The 23,608-nt window shown below is 38.2% G+C and overlaps 1 protein-coding gene across 10 annotated transcripts in view; it reads left to right on the forward strand.

Moving 5' to 3' along the window:
* Positions 1-23,608, forward strand: part of LOC136838612 (claspin-like) — a 134,383-nt gene that overhangs the window by 12,884 nt on the left and 97,891 nt on the right. For all 10 annotated transcript variants that reach the window (XM_067103865.1, XM_067103871.1, XM_067103863.1 and 7 more), the window contains exons 4-6: positions 665-804; positions 14,442-14,519; positions 14,996-15,910. In XM_067103865.1, the coding sequence (XP_066959966.1) occupies positions 665-804; positions 14,442-14,519; positions 14,996-15,910 (1,133 nt within the window). The remainder of the gene's footprint in view (positions 1-664; positions 805-14,441; positions 14,520-14,995; positions 15,911-23,608) is intronic.

Genomic DNA, 23,608 nt, shown 5'->3' on the forward strand with positions numbered 1-23,608 from the left:
TTGATATCCTTGGTCATGGCTGGTACTGAGTACCATTCCCTTAGACTCTAGGTTTTCCTCGTCACGTCTCTCTAAACTTTGGAACTTGCCTTGAGTCAAATTCTCTTTGTCTGAGAAAAGTAGTATGATGATCCTTTATGTGCTTGTTTGCTCCTTGTTTTTCAGGTCTACGGACCGGTTTTATGGACAGCAACAAGTTCGGGGTGTTTTCCTTGCTACTTGATGGTTGGATGACCATGGTAACAGGTAATCACTTGAACTCTTCTCATAACAATCCTTCAGGATAGCACGCAGAGGGGTTTGCATGGCTTGTTCACATGGACCAGTGGCTTATATTACCCAACCTTGGTTGGGTGTTTGAATCAAGCCTTGCAAAAAAAAATATTTATGTATAGGTGGTTGTCTGGAAAGACTATCCTTCATTTTCAGATAATGTGAGTCACACAGTTCTTCAAGGCTCGCATACAATTCACATTAATTTTGATGAGTTACATGTGTTGGATGGTATAGTCATAATTTTATGCTCTAGAAAATGTCTAATTTTGTTGCTTGTTGATTAGAAGATTTTTTTTTTTTTTTTTTTTTGTGCTTTCTGATAGGTTTATTTTTATGCCAAATGTCTTAGTAATTTTTATCATAAAAACATACCCCCTTTTATTATCAGGAACAACGTCCAGCTTACAAAGACAGGGAAAATAATGCGAGGACCATCCATAGTGAATCTCAGCGTATGGTTCGTGAATCTAATTTTGCATTACCTTATCATAAGCCAAAACAAAGAAGTCTTAGTGAATTTATAAACAGGTGAGATTATTTTTACTTTCATATGGTGATGAACATTTTGTTCATCCCTTGTTGATTTGGCTCATTTTTCTCTCCACTTGAGCTTCTCTGCAAATTTCCTTTTAGGAAGAAGCAAGTGAATACTCATAGGATTTTTAGTTGGTTACAGTGTTTTATTGATGTAAAAGTCAAGCTAGCATTGGTGTATGTAATTGTAACCATCTTATAATCAGAAAATACAGTTAGAAACTTCTAGATGTGAAATTTAACTTGTTTTAATTATGTTTTAATTATATAATACTTATAAAATATTGAATATTATATATATATATATATATATATATATATAAAATAAATTCCTAAGATGAGATTTTTTTAAATGAACTTTACCTCTCCATTATATAGCTTTTACTTCTGCTCCAGAGGGAGTTCAACATATTACAAAAGAAAAACAAGAACAGTTGGTTTTCTTTGAATGTCTAGTTTTTATCCCTCAACTTCCCCAACCCCCCACCTGGGGATCATTAGGTACAGATACTCGTAACCAGTCAGTCTACTTCTGTTGCCAGTTTCAATAGGAGGAAGACAGATTGTTATAAACTCAGTTTTATGTTGGTTTGCTTTTGAATAATCTTTGATTATATTTTGAATATTTGATCGATAAGAACTTTTAAGGTAAGAGTTTGTTGTAATATGCATTTCGCTCTATGGTCTAGTCTTCATCATCAACTTTCATAAACAACACTAATCTTCATTATGGGGATATAGAGATCTCATTAAAACGTTGAAAAATTTGACATTTTTTCCGTACGTGGAATTGGGGCAGAATTTCTGGTGAAATTTGGTTTCCTCCAATTTCTTTTTATTTCATTCTATGGTCGAGTCTTAATCATCAACATTCATAAACAACATTAATCTTTATTTTGGGGATATAGAGAGCTGAAATTAAAATTTTGAAAAATGTTACTTTTTTCCATACACGGACCTGCAGAATTTGGAGAGAATTTCTGGTGAAATTTGATTTCCTCCAATTTCTTCTTATTTCACACTATATCAGAGTCTTCATCATCAACATTCATAAACAACACTAATCTTCATTTTGGAGATATAGAGATCCGATATTGAAAAGTTGCAGAATTTGACATTTTTCCATACGCGGACCTGCATAATTCAGAGAGATTTTTTGGTGAAATTTGATTTCCTCCAATTTTTTTTATTTCACTCTATGGTCGAGTCTTCATCATCAACATTCATAAACAACACTGATCTTCATTTTGGGGATGTAGAGAGCTGAAATTGAAATGTTGAAAAATTCGACATTTTTTCCATATGCAGACCTGCAGAATCTGGACAGAATTTCTGGTGGAATTTCATTTCCTCAAATTTCTTTTTATACCACTCTATGGTTGAGTCTTCATCATCAACGTTCACAAACAACACTAATCTTCATTTTGGGGATATAGAGAGCTGAAATTGAAATGTTGAAAAATTTGACATTTCTTCCATATGCGGACCTGCAGAATTTGGAGAGAATTTCTGGTGAAATTTGATTTCCTCCAATTTCTTTTTATTTCACTCTATGGTTGAGTCTTCATCATATCATCAACATTCATAAAAAACACATCTTCATTTTGGGGATGTAGAGAGCTGAAATTGAAAAATTCTACATTTTTTCCATACGCGGACCTGCAGAACTTGGAGAGAATTTCTGGTGGAATTTAATTTCTTCAAATTTCTTTTTATTTCACTCTATGGATGAGTCTTGATCATCAACATTCACAAACGACACTAATCTTCATTTTGGGTATATAAAGAGTTAAAATTGAAACGTTGAAAAATTTGACATATTTTCCATATGCGGACCTGCAGAATTTGGACAGAATTTCTGGTGAATTTGGGTTTCCTCAATTTCTTTTTACTTCACTCTATGGCTGAGTCGTCATCATCAACGTTAATAAACAACACTAATCTTCAATTTGGGGACATGACGGCCTGAAATTAATGTTGCAAAATTTGACCTTTTTTCCCATATGCGGACCTGCAGACTTTACACAGAATTTCTTGTGAAATTTAATTTCCTCCAATTTCTTTTTATTTCACTCTATTGTCGAGTCTTCATCATCAACGTTCCTAAACAACACTAACCTTCATTTTGGGTATATATAGAGCTGAAATTGAAATGTTGCAAAATTTGACTTTTTTTTCCATACGTGGACCTGCAGAATTTGGACAGGATTTCTGGTGAAATTTGATTTCCTCCAATTTCTTTTTATTTCATTCTATGGTCAAGTCTTTATCATCAGCGTTCATAAGCAACACTAATCCTGATTTTGGAGACGTAGAGAGCTGAAATTGATACATCGAAAAATTTGACTTGTTTTCCATAAGCGGACCTGCAAAATCTAGACAGAATTTCTGGTGGAATTTGATTTCCTCAAATTTCTTTTTATTTCACTCTATGGTCGGTCTTCATCATCAACGTTCATAATCTTCACTGAAAAATTTGACAAATCGAATTTCATTTTGGGGACTTTTATAGAGAACTCAAATTCACAAACAAACACTGAAAAATTTGAAATGCGAAATTTTTTCCATACGTGGACCTGCAGAATTTGGACAGAATTTCTGGTGAAATTTGATTTCCTCCAATTTCTTTTTATTTCACTCTATAGCTGAGTCTTCATCATCAACGTTCACAAACAACACTAATCTTCATTTTTTGGATATAGAGATTCGATATTGAAAAGTTGCAGAATTTGACATTTTTCCATATGTGGACCTGCGTAATTTGAAGAGATTTTTTGGTGAAATTTGATTCCCTTTAATTTCTCTTTATTTCATTCTATGGTAGAGTCTTCATCATCAACGTTCATAAACAACGCAAATCTTCGTTTTGGGGGTATAGAGAGCTGAAATTGAAACATTGCAAAATTTGACATTCTTTCCATACGCAGACCTGCAGAATTTAGAGAGAATTTCTGGTGAAATTTAATTTCCTCAAATTTCTATTTCACTCTATGGCCGAGTCTTCATCATCAACGTTCATAAACAACACTAATCTTCATTTTAGGGATATAGAGAGCTGAAATTGAAATGTTGCAAAATTTGACATTCTTTCCATACGTAGAACTGCAGAATTTGGACAGAACTTTTGGTGAAATTTAATTTCCTCAAATTTCTTTTCATTTCACTCTATGGCCGAGTCTTCGTCATCAACTTTCATAAGGAACATTAATTTTCATTTTGGGGATATAGAGAGGTAAAATTGAAACGTTGCAAAATTTGACATTTTTTCCATATGCAGATCTGCAGAATTTAGAGAGAATTTCTGGTGAAATTTAATTTCCTCCAATTTCTTTTTATTTCCCTCTATGGCCAAGTCTTCATCAATATTCATAAGGAACACTAATCTTCATTTTTGGGGATATAGAGAGCTGAAATTGAAACGTTGCAAAATTTTACCTTTTTTTTTCCATACGCGGACCTGTAGAATTTAGAATTTCTGGTGAAATTTGATTTCCTCCCATTTCTTTTTATTTCGCTCTATGGCCGAGCCTTCATCATCAACGTTCATAAATAACACTAATCTTCATTTTGGGGATATAGAGAACTGAAATTGAAACGTTGCAAAATCTGACATTTTCTCCATACCTGGGCTTGGTGAATTTGGACAGAATTTCTTGTGAAATTTGATTTCCTCCAATTTCTTTTTATTTCACTCTATAGTCGAGTCTTCATCATCAACGTTCATAACCAACTCTAATTTTCATTTTGGGGACAAGAAGAACTGAATTATAAGCGTTGCAAAATTTGACTTATTTTCCATACGTGGACCTGCAGAATTTACAGCGAATTTCTGTTGAAATTTAATTTCCTCAAATTTCTTTTTATTTCACTCTATGGCCGAGTCTTCATCATCTATGTTCATAAACAACACTAATCTTCATTTTGGGGGTATAGAGAGCTGAAATTGAAACATTGTAAAATTCGACATTCTTTCCGTATGCAGACCTACAGGATTTAGAGAGAATTTCTGGTGAAATTGAATTTCCTCAAATTTCTTTTTATTTCACTCTATGGCCGAGTCTTCATCATCAATGTTCATAAACAACACTAATCTTCATTTTGGGGGTATAGAGAGCTGAAATTTAAACATTGTAAAATTCGACATTCTTTCCATATGCGGACCTACAGGATTTAAAGAGAATTTCTGGTGAAATTTAATTTCCTGAAATTTCTTTTTATTTCACTCTGTGGCCAAGTCTTAATCACCAACATTCATAAACAACACTAATCTTTATTTGAGAGATATAGAGAGCTGAAATTGAAATGTTGCAAAATTTGATGCTTTATCCATACGCGGACCTGTAGAATTTAGAGAGAATTTCTGGTGAAATTTAATTTCCTCCAATTTCTTTTTATTTCACTCTATGGCAGAGTCATCTTCATCAACGTTCATAAACAACACTACTCTTCATTTTGGGGATATAGAGAGCTGAAATTGAAACATTGCAAAATTTAACATTTTTTTCCATATGCAGAACTGCAGAATTTGGACAGGAATTCTGGTGAAATTTAATTTCCTCATTTCTTTTTAATTAACTCTATGGCTGAGTCTTCATCATCAACGTTCATAAACAACACTAATCTTCATTTTGGGGATATAGAGAGCTGAAATTTGAATGTTGCAAAATTTGACATTTTTTCCATACGCAGACCTGCAGAATTTGGACAGAATTTCTTGTGGAATTTGAGTTCCTCAAATTTCTTTTTATTTCACTCTATGGTCGAGTCTTCATCATCAACATTCATAAATAACTCTAATGTTCTTGGGGACAACAAGAACTGAAATTGAAACATTGCAAAATTTGACATTTTTTCCATGTGCGGACCTGCAGAATTTGTACAAAATTTCTGGTGAAATATAATTTTTTCAAATTTCTTTTTATTTCACTCTATGGCCACATCTTCATCATCAACGTTCATAAGCAACACACTAATCTTCATTTTGAGGATATAGAGAGCTGAAATTGAAACATTGCAAAATTTGACATTTTTTCCATATGCGGACCTGCAAAATTTGGAGAGAATTTCTGGTGGAATTTGATTTCCTCCAACTTCTTTTTATTTCATTCTATGGACGAGTCTTTATCATCAACGTTCACAAAGCACACTAATCTTCATTTTAGGGATGTAGAGAGCTGGAATTGAAACTTTGAAAAATTTGACATTTTTTCCATACACGGACCTGTTGAATTTGGACAGAATTTCTGGTGAAATTGGATTTCCCCCAATTTCTGTTTATTTCACACTATGTCAGAGTCTTCATCATCATCGTTCATAAACAACAATAATCTTCATTTTGGGAATATAGAGATCTGAAATTGAAACATTGCAAAGTTTGACATTTTTTCCATATGTGGACCTGCAGAATTTGGAGAGATTTTCTGCTTAAAAATGATTTCCTCTAATTTCATTTTATTTCATTCTATGTTCGAGTCTTCATCATCAACGTTCATATACAACACTAATCTTCATTTTGGGGACGTAGAGTGCTCAAATTGAAACATTGCAAAATTCGACATTTTTTCCATACGCATACCTGCAGAATTTGGAGAGGATTTCTGGTGAAATTTAATTTCTTCAAATTTCTTATTTCACTCTATGGCCGAGTCGTCTTCATTAACTTTCATAAGCAACACTAATCTTCATTTTGGGGACATAGAGAGCTGAAATCGACACATTGCAAAAGTTGACATTTTTTCCATACGCATACCTGCAGAATTTGGACAGAATTTCTTGTGAAATTTAATTTCCTCCAATTTCTTTTTATTTCATTCTATGGTCAAGTGTTCATCATCAATGTTCATAAGCAACACTAATCTTCAATTTGGGGATATAGAGAGCTGAAATTGAAACGTTGAAAAATTTGACATTTTTTCTATACGCGGACCTGCAAAATCTGGACAGAATTTCTGGTGAAATTTGATTTCCTCCCATTTCTTTTTATTTCACTCTATGGTGAAGTCTTCATCATCAACGTTCATAACACACTAATCTTCATTTTGGGGACATAGAGAACTGAAATTGAAACACAGAAAAATTTGACATTTTTTCCATATGCAGACCTGCAGAATTGCAGAATTTGGAGAGGATTTCTGGTAGAATTTGATTTCCTCCAATTTCTTTTTATTTCACTCTATGAACGGTTCTTCATCATCATCATTCACAAACAACACTAATCTTCATTTTGGGGATACAGAGAGCTGAAATTGAAACGTTGAAAAATTTGACATTTTTTCCATATACGGGACCTGCTGAATTTGGACAGAATTTCTGGTGAAATTTGATTTTCTTCAATTTATTTTTATTTCACACTATATCAGAGTCTTCATCATCAACCTTCATAAACAACACTAATTTTCATTTTGGGGATATAGAGATCTGAAATTGAAACGTTGCAAAATTCGACATTTTTCCCATATGCGCGGCCCTGCAGAATTTGGACAAAATTTTTGGTGAAATTTGATTTCCTCAAAATTCTTTTTATTTCACTCTGTGGCCGAGTCTTTATTAGCAACATTCATAAACAACACTAATTTTCATTTTGGGGATACAGAGAGCTGAAATTGAAACGTTGCAAAATTTGACCTTTTTTCCATACACGGACCTGCAAAATCTGGACAGAATTTCTCGTGAAATTTAATTTCCTCCCATTTCTTTTTATTTCACTCTGTGGTCAAGTCTTCATCATCTATGTTCATAAATGACACAAATCTTCATTTTGGGGATATAGAGACCTGAAATTGAAACGTTACAAAATTTGACATTTTTTCCATACGCAGACCTGCAGAATTTGTAGAGAATTTCTGGTGAAATTTGATTTCCTTCAATTTCTTTTTATTTCATTCTATGGTCGAGTCTTCATCAACAACGTTCATAACACACAATAATCTTCATTTTGGGGACAGAGAACAGAAATTGAAGCATTGAAAAATTTGAAATTTTTTCCATACGCAGACCTGCAGAATTTGGAGAGAATTTCTGGTGGAATTTGATTTCCTCAAATTTCTTTATATTTGACACTATTCTATAGACGAGTCTTCATCATCAGCGTTCACAAAGAACACTAATTTTTTTGGGGATATAGATGGCTAAAAGTGAAATGCTGCAAAATTTGACATTTTTTCCATATGCGTACCTGCAAAATCTGGACAGAATTTGTGGTGAAATTTAATTTCCTCCAGTTTATTTTTATTTCATTCTCTGGTTGAGTCTTCATCATTAGCGTTCATAAATGACACATATTTATTTTGGGGATAAAGAGAGCTAAAATTGAAACGTTGTAAAGTTTGGGGATATAGAGAGCTGAAAATGAAGTGTTGAACAATTTGACATTTTTCCATACACGGACCTACAGAATTTGGATAGAATTTCTGATGAAATTTGAAATCCTCCAATTTCTTTTTATTTCATTCTATGGACGAGTCTTCATCATCAATGTTCACTTACAGCACTAATCTTCATTTTGGGGATATAGAGAGCTGGAATTGAAACATTGAAAATTTTTACATTTCCATATGCGGACCTGCAGAATTTGGACAGAATTTCTGGTGAAATTTGATATCCTCCAATTTCTTTTTATTTCACACTATAGCCGAGTCTTCATCATCAACGCTCATAAACAACACTAATCTTCATTTTGGGGATATAGAGAGCTGAAATTGAAATGTTTAAAAATCTGACATTTTTTTCATACGCGGACCTCTAGATGTTTGATAGAATTTCTGGTGAAATTTGATTTCCTCCAATTTCTTTTTATTTTATTCTGTGGTCGAGTTTTCATCATCAACATTCATAAACAGCACTAATCTTCATTTTGGGGACATAGAGAGCTGAAAGTGAAACTTTGCAAATTTTGATATTTTTCCAAATGTGGACCTACAGAATATGGAGAGAATTTCTGGTGAAATTTGATTTCCTCCAATTTCTTTTTATTTTACTCCATGGCTGATTCGTCATCATCAACGTTCATAAACAACACTAATCTTCAATTTTGGGACATAGAGAGATGAAATTGAAATGTTGCAAAATCTGACCTTTTTTCCCTGCAGAATTTGGATAGAATTTCTGGTGATGTTTGATTTCCTCCTATTTCTTTTTATTTCACTCTAAGGTCGAGTCTTCATCATCAATGTTCATAAGGAACACTAATCTTCATTTTTGGGATATAGAGATCTGAAATTGAAATGTCGCAAAATTTGACCTTTTTTCCATACACAGACCTGCAAAATCTGGATAGTATTTCTGGTTAAATTTAATTTCTTCCAATTTCTTTTTATTTCACTATGGCCGAGTCTTCATCATTAATGTTCATAAACATCACTAATCTTCATTTTGGGGGCATAGAGAACTGAAATTGAAACATTACAAAATTTTACATTTTTTTCATATGCAGACTTGCAGAATTTGGACAGAATTTCTGGTGAAATTTAATTTCCTCCAATTCCTTTTTATTTCATTCTAAGGCCTCGTCTTCATCAACATTCATAAACAACAATAATCTTCAATTTGGAGATATAGAGAGCTGAAAGTGAAACTTTGCAAAATTTGAAATTTTTTCCATTTTTTCCATTTTTTCCATATGCGGACCTGCAAAATCTGGAAAGAATTTCCAGTGAAATTTGATTTTCTGCAATTTCTTTTTATTTTACTCTATGATCGAGTCTTGATCATCAACGTTCATAACACACACTAATCTTCATTTTGGGGACATAGAGAACTGAAATTGAAATGTTGAAAAATTTGACATTTTTTCCATACGCGGACCTGCAGAATTTGTAGAGAATTTCTGGTGAAATTTGATCTCCTCAAATTTCTTTTAATTTTACTCTATGGATGAGTCTTCATCATCTACGTTCACAAAGAACACTAATCTTCATTTTGGGGATATATAGAGCTGAAATTGAAACATTGAAAAATTTGACATTTTTTCCACACGCAGACCTGCAGAATCTGGACAGAATATATGGTGCAATTTGATTTCCTCCAATTTCTTTTTATTTCACTCTATGGTTGAGTCTTCATCATGAAATTTCATAAATGACACAAATCTTCATTTTGGGGATATAGAGAGCTGAAATTGAAACGTTTAAAAATTTGATATTTTTTCCACACACGGACCTACAACATCTGGACAGAATTTCTGGTGAAATTTGATTTGCTCCAATTTCTTTAAATTTCCTTCTATTGGTGATGCTTCATCATCAACGTTCATAAACAACACTAATTTTCATTTTTGGGACATAGAGAATGAAATTGAAATGTTGTAAAAGTTGAATTTTTTCTTTGCGCAGACCTGACGAATTTAGACATAATTCCTGGTGAAATTTAATTTGCTCCAACTTCTTTTTATTTCATTCCAACTTCTTTTCATTTCACTCTATTGCCGAGTCTTCATCATCAACATTCATAAACAACAGTTATCTTCATTTGAGGACATAGAGACCTGAAATTGAAATGTTGAAAAATTTGACATTTTTCCCTATGTGACCCTGCAGAATTTGGATAAATTCTGGTGAAATTTGATTTGCTCCAATTTTTTTTTATTTTATTGTATTGCAAAGTCTTCATCATCAATGTTCATAAGCAACACTAATCTTCATTTTTGGGACATTGAGAGCTGAAATATAAACGACGAAAATTTGACACTTTTTCCGTAGGATTTCCTGTAGAATTTGGACATGAATTATGGTGAAATTTGATTTGCTCCAATTTGTTTTTAATTCTCTCTGTTGCTGAGTCTTAATCGTCAACGTTCATAAACAACACTAATCTTCATTTTAGGGACATAAAAACTGAAATTGAAATGTTGAAAAATTTGACATTTTTTCCATGGGATGACCTGCAGAATTTGGCTGTAATTTTTGGTGAATGTTGATTTCCTAGAGTTTTTTTTTTTTATTCTATGGCCGAGTCTTCATCATCAGCGTTCATAAACAACATCAATCTTCTTTTTCGGGTATAGAGAACTGAAATTGAAACGTTAAAAAATTTGACATATTTTCCATAAGTGGACCTGCAGAATTTGGACAATTTCTGGTGAAATTTGATTTGCTCTAGTTTCTTTTTATTTCTCTTTATGGCCGAGTCTTCATTATCAGCGTTCTTAAAGAACACTAATCTTAATTTTGGGACAGAGAGAACTGAAATTGAAACGGTCAAAACTTTGACATCATTTCCTTATGTCGACCTGCAGAATTTGGACAGAATTTTTGGTGAAATTTGATTTGTGCCAGTTTTGTTTTTATTTCATCATTCTGTATCTGAATCTTCATCATCAACGTTCATAAACAAGACCAATCTTCATTTTGGTGACATAGGGAACTGAAATTGAAACATTTGAAAACCTTTTTTTTTTCTTTTCGTATGAGGCCCTTAAGAATTTGGACTGAATTTTTTGGCGAAATTTAATTTGCTGTAGTTTCTATTTATTTCAGAAATACTAAAATTGAAGCAATAAAAAATCTGACATTTTTCCCATACGCAGACCTGCAGAATTTGGACCGAATTTTTGGTGCAATTGTATTTCCTCCAGTCTTTTTCATTTCATTCTATGCCTAAGTCTTCATCATCAACGTGCATAAACAACACTAGTATTCCTTTTTTGGGAAATAGAGGATTGAAATTGAAACATTGAAAAATGTGACATTTTTTATATGCAGACCTGCAGAATTTGGACAGAATTTCTGGCGAAATTTGATTTGCTCCTGTTTCTTTGTATTTAACGCTATGTCCAAGTCTTCACCATGAACTTTCATAAACAACAATAAACCATAGAAGCTATATATTATAATAGAAAATTTAATATGAAGGAGTTGTAATTTGTTCTGTTGAACAGCAATAAATCTGCCCCTGGAGGTAATATTTATTTTGAAATGATCTGCCACTTAGCACCTCTGGCAGAGTCATACTTACTATAGTTTTATAAACATTTATGGCTCCGAAATTTATTTCCTGATGAATGGCATAAAGCCATAATTATTCCATATCCCAAACTTGGAAAGGATCCCAGTAATGGAAACAGTTACAGATTAGTTTCTTAAACTAGTTGTCTATGCAAATTACTAGAAAAAATGGTAAATGCTCGACTAACATGGCACATTCGAGAAAACAAAATTTTGACTCCCACTCAATTCCGAATTTTAATGTACCTTTTTTAGTATGTATGTAAGGAAGTCTTGAGTAAATGTATTTATTGTATGTATGTGTTTCAGTAAGAGAGGTTGTGCCTATATGTAGTTTTTAATTTCGTTTTAATTCATTCATTATTGTACCAAATGATCTATTGGGTCCTAGCGCTTTGCCTCGGGCCTGGACCTAGTATTTTAATCTAATCCTTCGGGCCAGCCCTATGAGAGCTGAAAGTCAGCTCAGCGGTCTGGTTAAACTACTTTAATAATAATAATAACTAGAGAAAATGGTAAATGCTCGACTAACATGTCACATTCGATTTCCAAACCAAAACATTATCACTATGATCACAATTTATAATACAAAAGCATTATAAGAATATATACAATATTATTGGATACAGCGAATTAAGGCATAACATTTTAAAAGGTCTGTGGGAAAGATGCATATTCTTCATGTTGACGTTTGTATAATACGATAATGTTTATATAGAGTACAGTATAATGTAGGCTATGCTACCGTATATGTATACAGTACTGAATTATCATAAGTCACTTTGCCTGAACCTCCAGAATTAGCTGATATTAATAATTGCTATACCATGTATGTATAGAGTATACTTTATAGTGTAGGCTAGGCTACCATATATGTATACATGGTACCAAATACTCTAGTGTATGCTAGGCTATGTTTGAGATACGTTTTGGTATTTCTTACGTTTTTACCAACAAACGATGGTGTTTTTTGGGAACCTAACCCCATTTTAAGTAGGATGATACCTGTATAAGCATTTTTAGTATGTTTTGTGTGTGTTTGAACTATCAAAATAGGCAGTTTTTAGTGATTTTTAGAAGGGTTCTAAGTATTTGCTGGTTTTACCTATTCGCGGGGGTTGTGGTATGCATCCCCCCACAAATACGGGGTTCACTGTATATATATATATATATATATATATATATGTGTGTGTGTGTATCTGAATTTTAAAAATAAGTTATTCTGATTTTTATCATTTCTGTTTTATTTTATATGTATGGTACAGATGGAAACTTGAGTAAAAGTATTTAATGTGTGCATGTGTTCTAGTGTGGAAGCGTATGCCTTTTTGCATATTTTTAAAGTTTCATTATTCATTCATCATTTAGTCCCAGTGCTTAGCCTATGGCTTAGACCTGGTACTGTACTCCATTTCATTTTAATCCTTCGGGCCAGCCCTATGAGAGCTGTTAATCAGCTCAGTGGTCTGTTTAAATTATTTTGATAATAATAATAATAATAATAATAATAATAATAATTATATGGCCGAGTCTTCATTATCAACATTCATCAACAACACCAACATTCATTTTGGGGCCATAGAGAACTAAAATTGAAAGAAAAAAATTTGACGTTTTTTTCCATACGCCAACCTGCAGAATTTGGACAGAATTTCTTCAGTCTCCTGTTTGTCAGTTTTTCATAAGAATTATTTCAACAGATTTTTCACATTCACAGTTGATCCATGATCCCATTTATCTGCCGTAAGCAACCAGATTTGCTGAACAGCAGCACCAATAAGCAGTAAATGTGCCTCACTGTCAAACTTCTCAGTTCCAGAGGGCCTCCATTCCACATACCGTTGGACTGTGGAACAGCCTTTCAGAGGATGATGTGCAATTGGAACTTCAGAAGTTCAAGCGGAAATGCAATGTGTTACAGTAAACCTCCCGCATTCGCGGGGGATGCGCACCGCACTCCCCCGCGAATAGCTAAAATCTGCGAATACTTAAAACCCCCTCTAAGAACACTTAAACTGCCAATTTTGATAGTCTAAACACAAGAAAACCCCTCTAAAAAAACTTATACCTGAGTATTTTAATAGTTTTATCAAAAAAAGTGCATTTAGTCATGAAAATATGAAAATACAGTAATTAGTGAATATTTCTCGGTGAAAAATACCGCGAATAATGGGTAGATATGTTCCACAGAGAAATCTGTGAATACGTGAGTCCACAAATCTTGAGAACGCGAATACGGGGGGTTTACTGTACTACCCTAATACTATTCTCCTTGCATTTTAATATATTTTTATCTACTTATTAATTTATTAATTTATTTTTTCTTCTTTAATAAGTGAGATCTCTGTATTTCCCTTTACTTCTTAGTTCTTCCTAATGAGCACCATATTCTTTGGAAGCTTGAATTTCAAATTAGTGGCCCCTTTGGGTATGTTCCATATAAATAGGTTTCATTTATTGAATGATATAATAATAATAATAATTTGTAAAGGGAGGTGCAACTGTACTAATTAATCCCTCAGTGTTTCTTACTTTACCTAAATATTCAGGCAGTGTTAATAGACTTACAGAATGTGAAATATTATAAGATGGCAATTTTAAAAAGATTCTTGATTTTTTAAAACTTTTAGTCCTAATTTTTTTAGATATCGAGACTTACTTGCAAGTATTGACGTAATTTTTCCTCGACAGGAGAAAAAAGGCAACCCCTCCTATGTCAGTGTCTCAGCGCAGCATTAAAATGAGCATGAAGAATCTTGAAACATTATGGTAAGTGTGGGGCATTGCAAGATCTTTTCGATTTGGATTTCGGTTGAACAGTTCTCCTTCTGGGTGAGACTAGTGCTCCTGTTTATATTTTTTAAGATTGTTAATGTCGATAAATCTATTATATTGACAACATGAAATAGAGTATAAGCAAACCTGATTCATATTGCACTTGATCAGATCTAATTTCATTGGACGACAAGGATATGCTGTTAACATTCACACTACTTTTATGTTGTATACTGACCAATGAAATCAATATACAGTATTTAAAAAGTGACAAAATACTATATTAATGGAAACTTAATATTTTGGTAATAAGCATAAGAAGATGAATTAGTAAATCGTATAGACTGATGTGATACATGCAAAGATATGTTACAAAAGGAAACTCATGGAAGGTAGGTAGATGTTTAATTTTTTATATTTTAGTTATACAGGAAGGCTATTGCATGAATACAATACCTTTTTATTTGCAGCCTCCTAGAGCAAAAGAAAAAGGAAGTAGAGGACTTCTATAAGAGTGACTCAGATCATGAAGATCCTGATGATGAAGACTGGACACCAGGTGATGAAGGGCCTCCTGATAAGCCTAAACTGTCTGAAGAGATTTCTTCTGAGGACAAAACAAAAGCATTTCCTCCAGCAGAGTCCAAAGAAGACCAGTTAGAAGAGGATAATTGTCAAACACTAAGAATAGATGAAGGCAGTTCTTTGGAATTAACATCCAAGGTTTCTGAGGATGAAGATCTTCCAGATCTAATAATTCAGCGTGTTTCACGTTTTGATGTGGAAAAGGATCAGGATCAGCAGATGGACTCTTCAGACAAACAAAATTTGGGGGATGTAACTAATACTGTAACCATTGACAGTGCAGATCCTAACAAAATAAATGATTCTGGTATTCTTACCCGAGTTTCTTCTCTGGAAGAATATTTGCATGAGGAAGTGGCTTTAGATGCGTCAAATATAAAAGAGAGAATAGATGGTAATAGAATAAACTTGATGCAGAAAGATAGCAAGGAAGAGGATGAAAAGTCAAATGGTGATAATGGGTCACATAGTACTGTTGAATTGAAGGAAAATGTTGAAGGTGATTTAGTTGCCACGAAAGCATCAGTCAGAGATTCAGAAATCCCAGTGCTTGCTGAGATGACCCATAGAACACCCAAGTTAAACAAATTTTCAGGGAAATTGCCAGATTTTCTTTTGAATAAAATTGCTATGTCAACCCCAAAACTAAGTCTTTGTGAAGGTGATTTTATAGATTTGAATGAAGATAAGACTAATGCTACACCCAAATCCAAAGCTGGAGTCCATGAACTGATGAATCGTTTTGTTAAACACACTAATACCAAGAAGGAGCCCAAGGAGAAACAGGAAGTTAATCTCAGGTGTGTTTCTGTCTCATGTTTGTTTTATAAACTCAAAAGGTAATGTTTGCTGTGCTGGTTTTTCAGTATGTTTAGATTGTTAACCTTTTAGGACTTGGCTGGAGACTGCGTAACAGTTTTATATTGTGTATATAACCAGTAATTTAAAGACTGAATCTAGTGACCAATAATTAGTTTTTGAAGCAGTGCAAGAAAACATATGATAAACAGTAAGACCTTACTAATCCAGAACCTTGTAGACTGAATTTCTGCCTAATATAGATCAACTTTCGATTACTAGATGGTTTGTATTAGATGACTTGAAAATTGCATATTAAAAGAAAAGTTTAAAATAAATTTGAACTATATGTTTAATGAATAAGCGTTCATAGCAAAGTATGCTAAAATATAAAATTGATATATTTAAGAATGAAATTTAGTAATGTGTAATACTGTAAATGAAATAGTTTTATACATTAACATTGTCTACTACATAGTAGTTCAAATAAAAAAAAACTTTTGAGTACAGTCCGACCTCTTAAATCTGGCATTCTGTGGTCTGGGAACTCCTACAACCAGGACGATTTTATATCAGCTGCCATTAATTCTTGAGTGGCTATGAGGGTGACACCACACGTTTCAATTTTTGGATTTTTTCAGATTTCATAACTGAAGCTTGCTCGGTAAATAGATGAGCACAGTTTATTTCCGACAAAAACATTCTGCAAAACTAAGAAGTATACAGCATACCAAAGAACCGTAATTTGCATATATCAGGCAGTCCCCGAGTTACAATGGTCTCAACTTGAGTCGATCCGATCTTACAGAACTTTAAAAAAATATTCATAAAAAGTTTGTCTTTGACTTAAGGTGAAAATCCGAAGTTAAGGCAACTCTAGGCTGGGTACTAGTTTCTGAGCTTCCTCATAAATAAGTATCGCCATCCTTCCAGTGTACAAGCCAACCACAGGATTAAAGGTAAGGCTTTTATAATTTTTTTTAATTTTTATAAATTTTTAAAAGTTTAAGATCCAACGTAAGTCAGATTCGAAAGTCACCACCTCAGGAACCGATGTCCTCCATAACTCGGGGACTGCCTTTACTCGTGCATCATGCGATCATTAAAATTTTGTCTGAAAATGATTTCAACGTATACATCACGTATAGTGCGTTATGTATTTTCAGTATATTACGCTAGGCTAGGCTTTCTATTAAACTACGGTATACTTACTTTTTAGGTTTTCTATGCATGCCTCATGACCAACAGCAACTGTCTAGTTTTGGAAATGAGTTAGTGAATGAAATTTTGTCAGAATCTTTCACATTTTCAGTCGTTCCGATTTTCTTGTTCGAAAGGGACTGTAGTTTAATTGATAAAATATTAAAATAAGTAAATAATAAAAGCATGAAAACCCTTATAGCATTTGTTGAATTTAAATTAACATTTTTTTTCTTTTTTTACTTATGAATTTTAATATACTTAGTGTGGAAGAATGAGTAAATGTATATATAGTGTGTATGTGTTACAATATGAGAACATGTGCCACTTGCAGTTTTTAATTTAATTTTTTTGTTCATCATCGTAAAGTATGACCTATTGAGTCCCAGTGCTTGGCCTCATGCCTAGACCTGGTATTTTACTCTAATCCCTTGGGCCAGCCGTATGAGAGCTGAAAGTCAGCTCAGTGGTCTGGTTAAACTACTTAAATACTACTACTATGCTACTATGCATGTCTCAGTTATGGTAGATACCACTGATAATGTATAGGCTATTATATCTGAGTTAGCTTTTAACTAATAAATAGGTCTAGAAGCAAAAGTTCATTAGGTTAAATGTGAATCTTCATACATTAAATCAGGCTTACCAGCTGCATCGCTTAATGGCATTTCGGTGTTATGGCGCTTGGCTAGTGATGTTGTTAACTGGATTTTTGGCACCAATCTCTGGTTAACGTCACCGTTAAGTGGGGATTTTGGTGCCAATCCCTGGTTAACAGCACTGTTAAGTGGGGATTTCAGCGCCGATATCCTGTTAATGGGGCCGTTAAGCGCATTTTTCAGCGCTATTATTGCCCGATTTTCGGTTAGCGGCACTTGGCCAGGGATGGAACCCCCACCGTTAACCGGTTACTGCCTGTATCTTATAATTAACAACCACATACTACTGCATGTAAGATGCTGGCATAAATAACAGCAAGTAGTGACGTAAACAGTCGGATTGAGGAACAGCTGTTTGCCGATATGGTGCAGTCCCTACCCCTGCCATCTCAGTGTTGACGCTGGCCGGCCCGGTCTGCTCGGTCACTCCGCTGCCTCCCGGCTACACTCTCACACCTCCTGCCTCACTTCCACCGTTACCTGTGCCTACCCCGGACCGTCCGACGTTCCCTGCTTCACTGATTGTTCCAGACAGCAGACGCTCCCAACTAGATTCGCCTCGACCAGTTGCTCCTGCTTCCGTTCCTACCCCAATTTCCATCGACCCCATATGGTCTGTCTTCGGCAAGCTGGGGGATGCAGTCTTATCTCTGATTGACAAGAAGAAGAAGAAGAAGCGTGCTCGTCAACCATCCCCATCTTCTTCTTCCTCCTCTTCCTCATCATCGTCATCCTCATCTTCGTCTTCGTCTTCGTCCTCCTTTCCCCCTCCCTCTTCTAAGTCCAATTGGGCTAGGAAGGGGAGGGTGGCTCCTCCTCCTAAGAAAACTCGCTCTGCTACGGCAGCGCTCCCCCCCCCACCCCTCGGGGATGAACCACTGGTTCTCTCACTGAGAAGGGCACCTTGGTACCCTCCTCGGACGGTTCGGGAGCTCCATCCTCCCGGACTGGTTCTGTTTCGGTGCCTCCCAAGTGCGTGTCACCGAAAGCACGATCTCCTCTGAGAGACCGTGCGGGCTCGACCTCCGTCACGAGTTCGGGCACGGAACGGGAGAAGGGGAAGAGCCTGCGGGCTTCTCCCCAACCCAAACTGTCGCCCCTGCCCAATTCGGACAAGGGTATGGCAGGGAGGGTGCCCAAGGACGTCCCTTCCCCGAAGGCGTCGGGGACATCAACGAAAGATCCCCACAGCCTTCTTCGTTTGTTTCGACACCGAAGAAGGCCGGAATGCGCCCGGACGATAGGGACAGCAGCCTCCAATCGGCAGTCCACGCCCCTGCGTTGGTCTCCACTGCACATCCCAGTGTCGAGGCTCATCCAACGTCTGAGTGTGGATCGGCTGTGAGGAGACCGTCCCCTGATCGTCGTGACGGTCTCTCGCCCAGACGAGCCAGTCTGTGTAGGCTCTCTCACAATCCTCCATTGTGGGTTGGGGACCGTGAGGGGTCCGTCGCCTCCACTGGCTATACCAGCGGATGCGACGGTAGTGTTCGCTCTGTCTCTCCCACCCCCTCAGCTTTGTCAGGATTCTCCAGGAGGAAACAGGGTTGGTAGGATTGCCGGGGCTGAGACCCTTGGGCAGTCAACTTCAGGAGCGTCTGGCCCTCCCTCGCTCCAGGCGAGCGAGAGGTCGTACACTACTGTCATGCGAGGCAGAGAGACGGGGTCTGTCTCGGGCTCTCCTGCGGGTGGGGCTTTCCCGGATGACTGTCTCTTGGAGGGTCCTCTTCTGAGAGATCCAGACACTCCAGAAATACAGAGGGCGTTTGTGGAAGTCGTTGTGCTGATCCGTTAGCACAAAGGCCTGGAGGAACTACTTCCAGCCCCATTGGAAGAACGGTCGTCCAGACTAGAGGAGTTCTATGCCTCCAGGAGGGAGCCCAAACCCTCTCTTGGTCTCCCGTAGCGGACAGTGTTCTCAGCCAAGTGAACGACGTAGTCTCCGGACCGTCGTCGTCGCTTCGCTTGGCTCGAGCTACCAAGCTGTTACCTCCCCCCTCTCTGAGACAGAAGTAGTTCTACATTCCGTCAGGAGGTGTACTGCAGATGAAGGTCGTGGAACCAGGGCTGACTCGGTTAGCACCTGGTGCCACTTCGGCTCAACTACTGGGAGAGCATGCTCTTTTCTCGCAAGCTGAGATGAGCGCTTTGGAGGGTACGGCTCTGTCTGCCCTCCAGGCGGTCTCTTGGGTCGACAACTGGGCCTTCGCGTTGTCGAGAATCGCACCCTCGTCTACTCAGAGCGAGGATCCGACCTTCAGGAGTCTTTGCCAGTATGGAGGTAATGCTGTTTTCTTTCTAGCCCACCAGACAGCAAACCTCTGGGCCAACCTGGTGCTGAAGAGAAGGGATGCAGTGCTGTCCCGGATCGCCAAGTCACTAGGTACGGAAGCTGCAGTGTCTGTGCGTAATGGACCCATTCTGTGCTCCACCTCCCTCTTCCCCAAGGGGGAGGTGGACGCTGTGGTGGACAAGAGAAAGGCGACTGTCTTGTCCACCAGGCAGCGACGAAAGGGGTTGTGCAGCCCTCTCGTCCTGCGGCCCGGTCCCTGAACCAGGCTAGCACCCAGCCCGAAGAAGTCTGGTGCTTCGACGGCCACTAGGGGTAAAGTCCAGCCCTCTTCTTTTTTGCCTCTGCGGAAGGAACCACAGTTCCCTTTCGCCAACCTGTTCCCCCCCAAAAGGTAAGGGCAAGAAGAAGAGGAGAGGAGCTCACTAGGGACGGTGAGCCCCCTCAGATGCTGCCGTCAGTGGGGGGGTGCCTTTCCAGCAATTGGGCAACATGGCACTTGTACAGAGCGGAGACCTGGGTAGTGAATGTCCTTCGGGAGGGATATTTCCTACCCTTCGTGTCACCGCCTCCCCTCACCGACACTCCAGTCCAATTCCCATCTTATCTCCTAGACCCCCTGAAGAAACAGGCCCTTCTTCAGGAGGTCGAAACGATGTTGAACAAGGGCGCCATCGAAGTCTTTGAGGATCGTTCCCCGGGCTCATACAGCAGGATCTTTCTCGTGGAGAAGGCCTCCGGCGGCTGGAGACTGGTGATCGACCTCTCTCCCCTGAACCGCTTTGTTCGCCAGACACTGTTCACGATGGAGACGGTACGCATGGTACTGTCGGCCATCAGGGAGAACGACTTCATACTGATGGTCGACTTGGTGGACGCGTAATTCCAAGTACCAGTTCATCCATCGTCTCGTCGGTACCTTCTTTGTCCTCAACGGAGTGGTCTACCAATTCAAGGTTCTCTGTTTCGGTCTGTCGACCGCTCCGCAGGTGTTCACTAGAGTGTTCACCCTCATTTCAGTTTGGGCTCATTCGTCTACTGAAGTATCTTAACAATTGGCTGATCCTGGCAAGCTCTCGCTTGCAGTTGCTACAGGATAGGGATCGCCTCCTTGAGTTGTGCCACGAACTGGGTGCCTTGATCAACTTTCGGAAGTCAGATCTCGCTCCCAAACAGAGGACTCAGTACCTGGGCATGCTGATCGACACGGCAGCAAGCAGAGTCTTTCCTTCTCAGGCTCGGATCAGCACTTTCAGGAAGGTGGCGAGGCAGTTCCTGACAAACAGTACCAGCCTGCTCAGCAGTGGCAAGTTGTGAGTGGCCACCTATCGTCATTAGAGAAACTCGTTCTACATGGGCGACTCCACCTTCGGTCTCTCCAGTGGAGACTGAGGGACTTCTGGGATCAGTCTCGGGAACTCCAGTCGGTTCTCGTCCCCATCTCTCAGGAGGTGAGGGACGATCTTGCCAGGTGGTTGGACGACAGGAACCTTTGCATAGGGACACCTCTGTCTTCTCGTACCCTGGACTTGCTTCTTTTCTCAGACGCATCGAAGGAGGGCTGGGGCGCACACCTAGAGGAGTTGCTGACTTCAGGTGTGTGGGACCAACACGACCAGTACCTTCACATCAACGTCTTTGAGATGAAGGCAGCGTTCTTAGGCCTCCAGCGCCTCCAAGACCGTTTGGTGGGACACTCTGTAGCGTTGATGAGTGACAACACGACTGTGGTGGCATACGTCAACAAGCAAGGGGGTCGTCTCCCAAGCTCTTCACGAGTTGACGTTGCAGGTGCACCAATGGGCAGTCGCCCACTTTGTGGAGCTGTCGGCTAGGTACATTTCAGGCAAGAGGAATGTCCTGGCGGACACGCTCAGCCGTCGGGATCAGATAGTAGGGTCCGAGTGGTCCCTCCATCAGAGCGTGGCGGACAAACTCTTTGATCTGTGGGGCCGTCCAGTAGTCGACCTGTTCGCCACCCGGTAATAGGAAGCTTCCGACCTTCTTCTCTGTCGTACTGGACCCATGAGCAGCTGCAGTAGACGCCTTCCAACACTCGTGGGACAACCTCAAAGTGTATGCCTTTGCCCCGTTCTGTCTCCATCGCCCAGTTCTCAGTCGGGTTCTGGGGTCGACAAACCTTCGAATGATCCTGGTGGCCCCCAAGCGTCCGGAAGCCTCTTATTATCAGTAAGGAGGTTATTTACATCCCTGTGGGAGTCTTGATCGTTTATGCAATTCAGGATAGTGCTGAAGTGATCGCCCCACATTCTTGCAGTGGCCTCGTCACCGACGGCTTCTCCTACTCTCTGTGATAGCTTTTTAGTTTTGGGATTTAGGGATTGAATGTCCTTCCAGAGATGGGGGTAATCGCCCGATTCTAATTTCCTAGACATTTCATCAGCTCTTAGTTGCTTTTCATTCAGTCTGCAATGCTTAAGGGCAAGTTTGAACTGCGCTCTCGCCTGCCACATTAGCAGTGCAAAGTGTCCTTCCCTCAGGCTACCATTTTGCCTCCACAGTAAAAATATTTCTCATGAATGTGTATAAAGATCTGTAACCAATTCCTTCCATCCAGGTACATTACGAGAGTTGCCATGACGAGTTCTAAAGGTATCCCTGCCAGAGGCGAGCATAGCGGAAATTATATTCGAATAGAATTCTTTCAGATCTCTCCTGTGATGATCGTTTCTACGTTTTGGGTTAGTGCAAACTAAGGCATCTGCCGGTTGGGCTATTGATTGCAGCCTGGTTTCCGTGGTTTCCCTGAAGGATCTGGTTTTCTGTTGGTTTTTAAAATCCCAGTTAACAGGAGGTGGGTGATCGGTTAGGGGGTTCACGGTAGGGAGGGATGGGATACTGAATGACACCTGTAAGGGCATGTGATCATAGCCCATTGCAAGATCGTAGCGAATGTTGCAGGTCACAATAGAGTCATGAAGGTGAGGGGACGTGATGCAGTGGTCCAATTAGGAGGTTGTAACTGTATCCGTTCTGTTCTGTACATAGGTATAGGAGGAGGGAGGGAAGAGCATTACATCGCTAATTCGGAGAGCGTGATTTTGACAGAAGCGAATAAGTTCATTATAGAACTGTTTTGTGGGGTGAGAATTAAGGTCCCCAATTATACAAATATGATCAGCAGTAGAGTTGTGAATAATGCTGTGTAACTCACCTAGGATCATGCAGTACTGATCAAAATTATCGTTCTCATCCCAGGGCATATAAACATTAATTATTAGGATCTTAGCACTTGAAGCCCCAGCAATCTATCACTCCTATAGATTAACACATTCACCATATTGTCTAGCAATTTGTGCCACAGGAAAGAAAGCCCCCTTCCGGGCGACCGGCTACGATATGATATGTAACTTGCATCGATGAGGTCGAGAAAGCTCTGAAGTCTTCATGCACTGAATCGCAGATGGCAAGGTCATGAGGCCAGAGGAGCGTTTCTTGCAATGCAATGATGCCTTTGAAGTTTTGCAGAACATGTTTAAGGGAGGAATATTTTGCTTGAGGCCAAAAATATTCCAAGAGATTATACAGTA

This window comes from Macrobrachium rosenbergii, chromosome 5 (assembly GCF_040412425.1).
Source record: "Macrobrachium rosenbergii isolate ZJJX-2024 chromosome 5, ASM4041242v1, whole genome shotgun sequence".
Lineage (NCBI taxonomy): Eukaryota > Metazoa > Arthropoda > Malacostraca > Decapoda > Palaemonidae > Macrobrachium > Macrobrachium rosenbergii.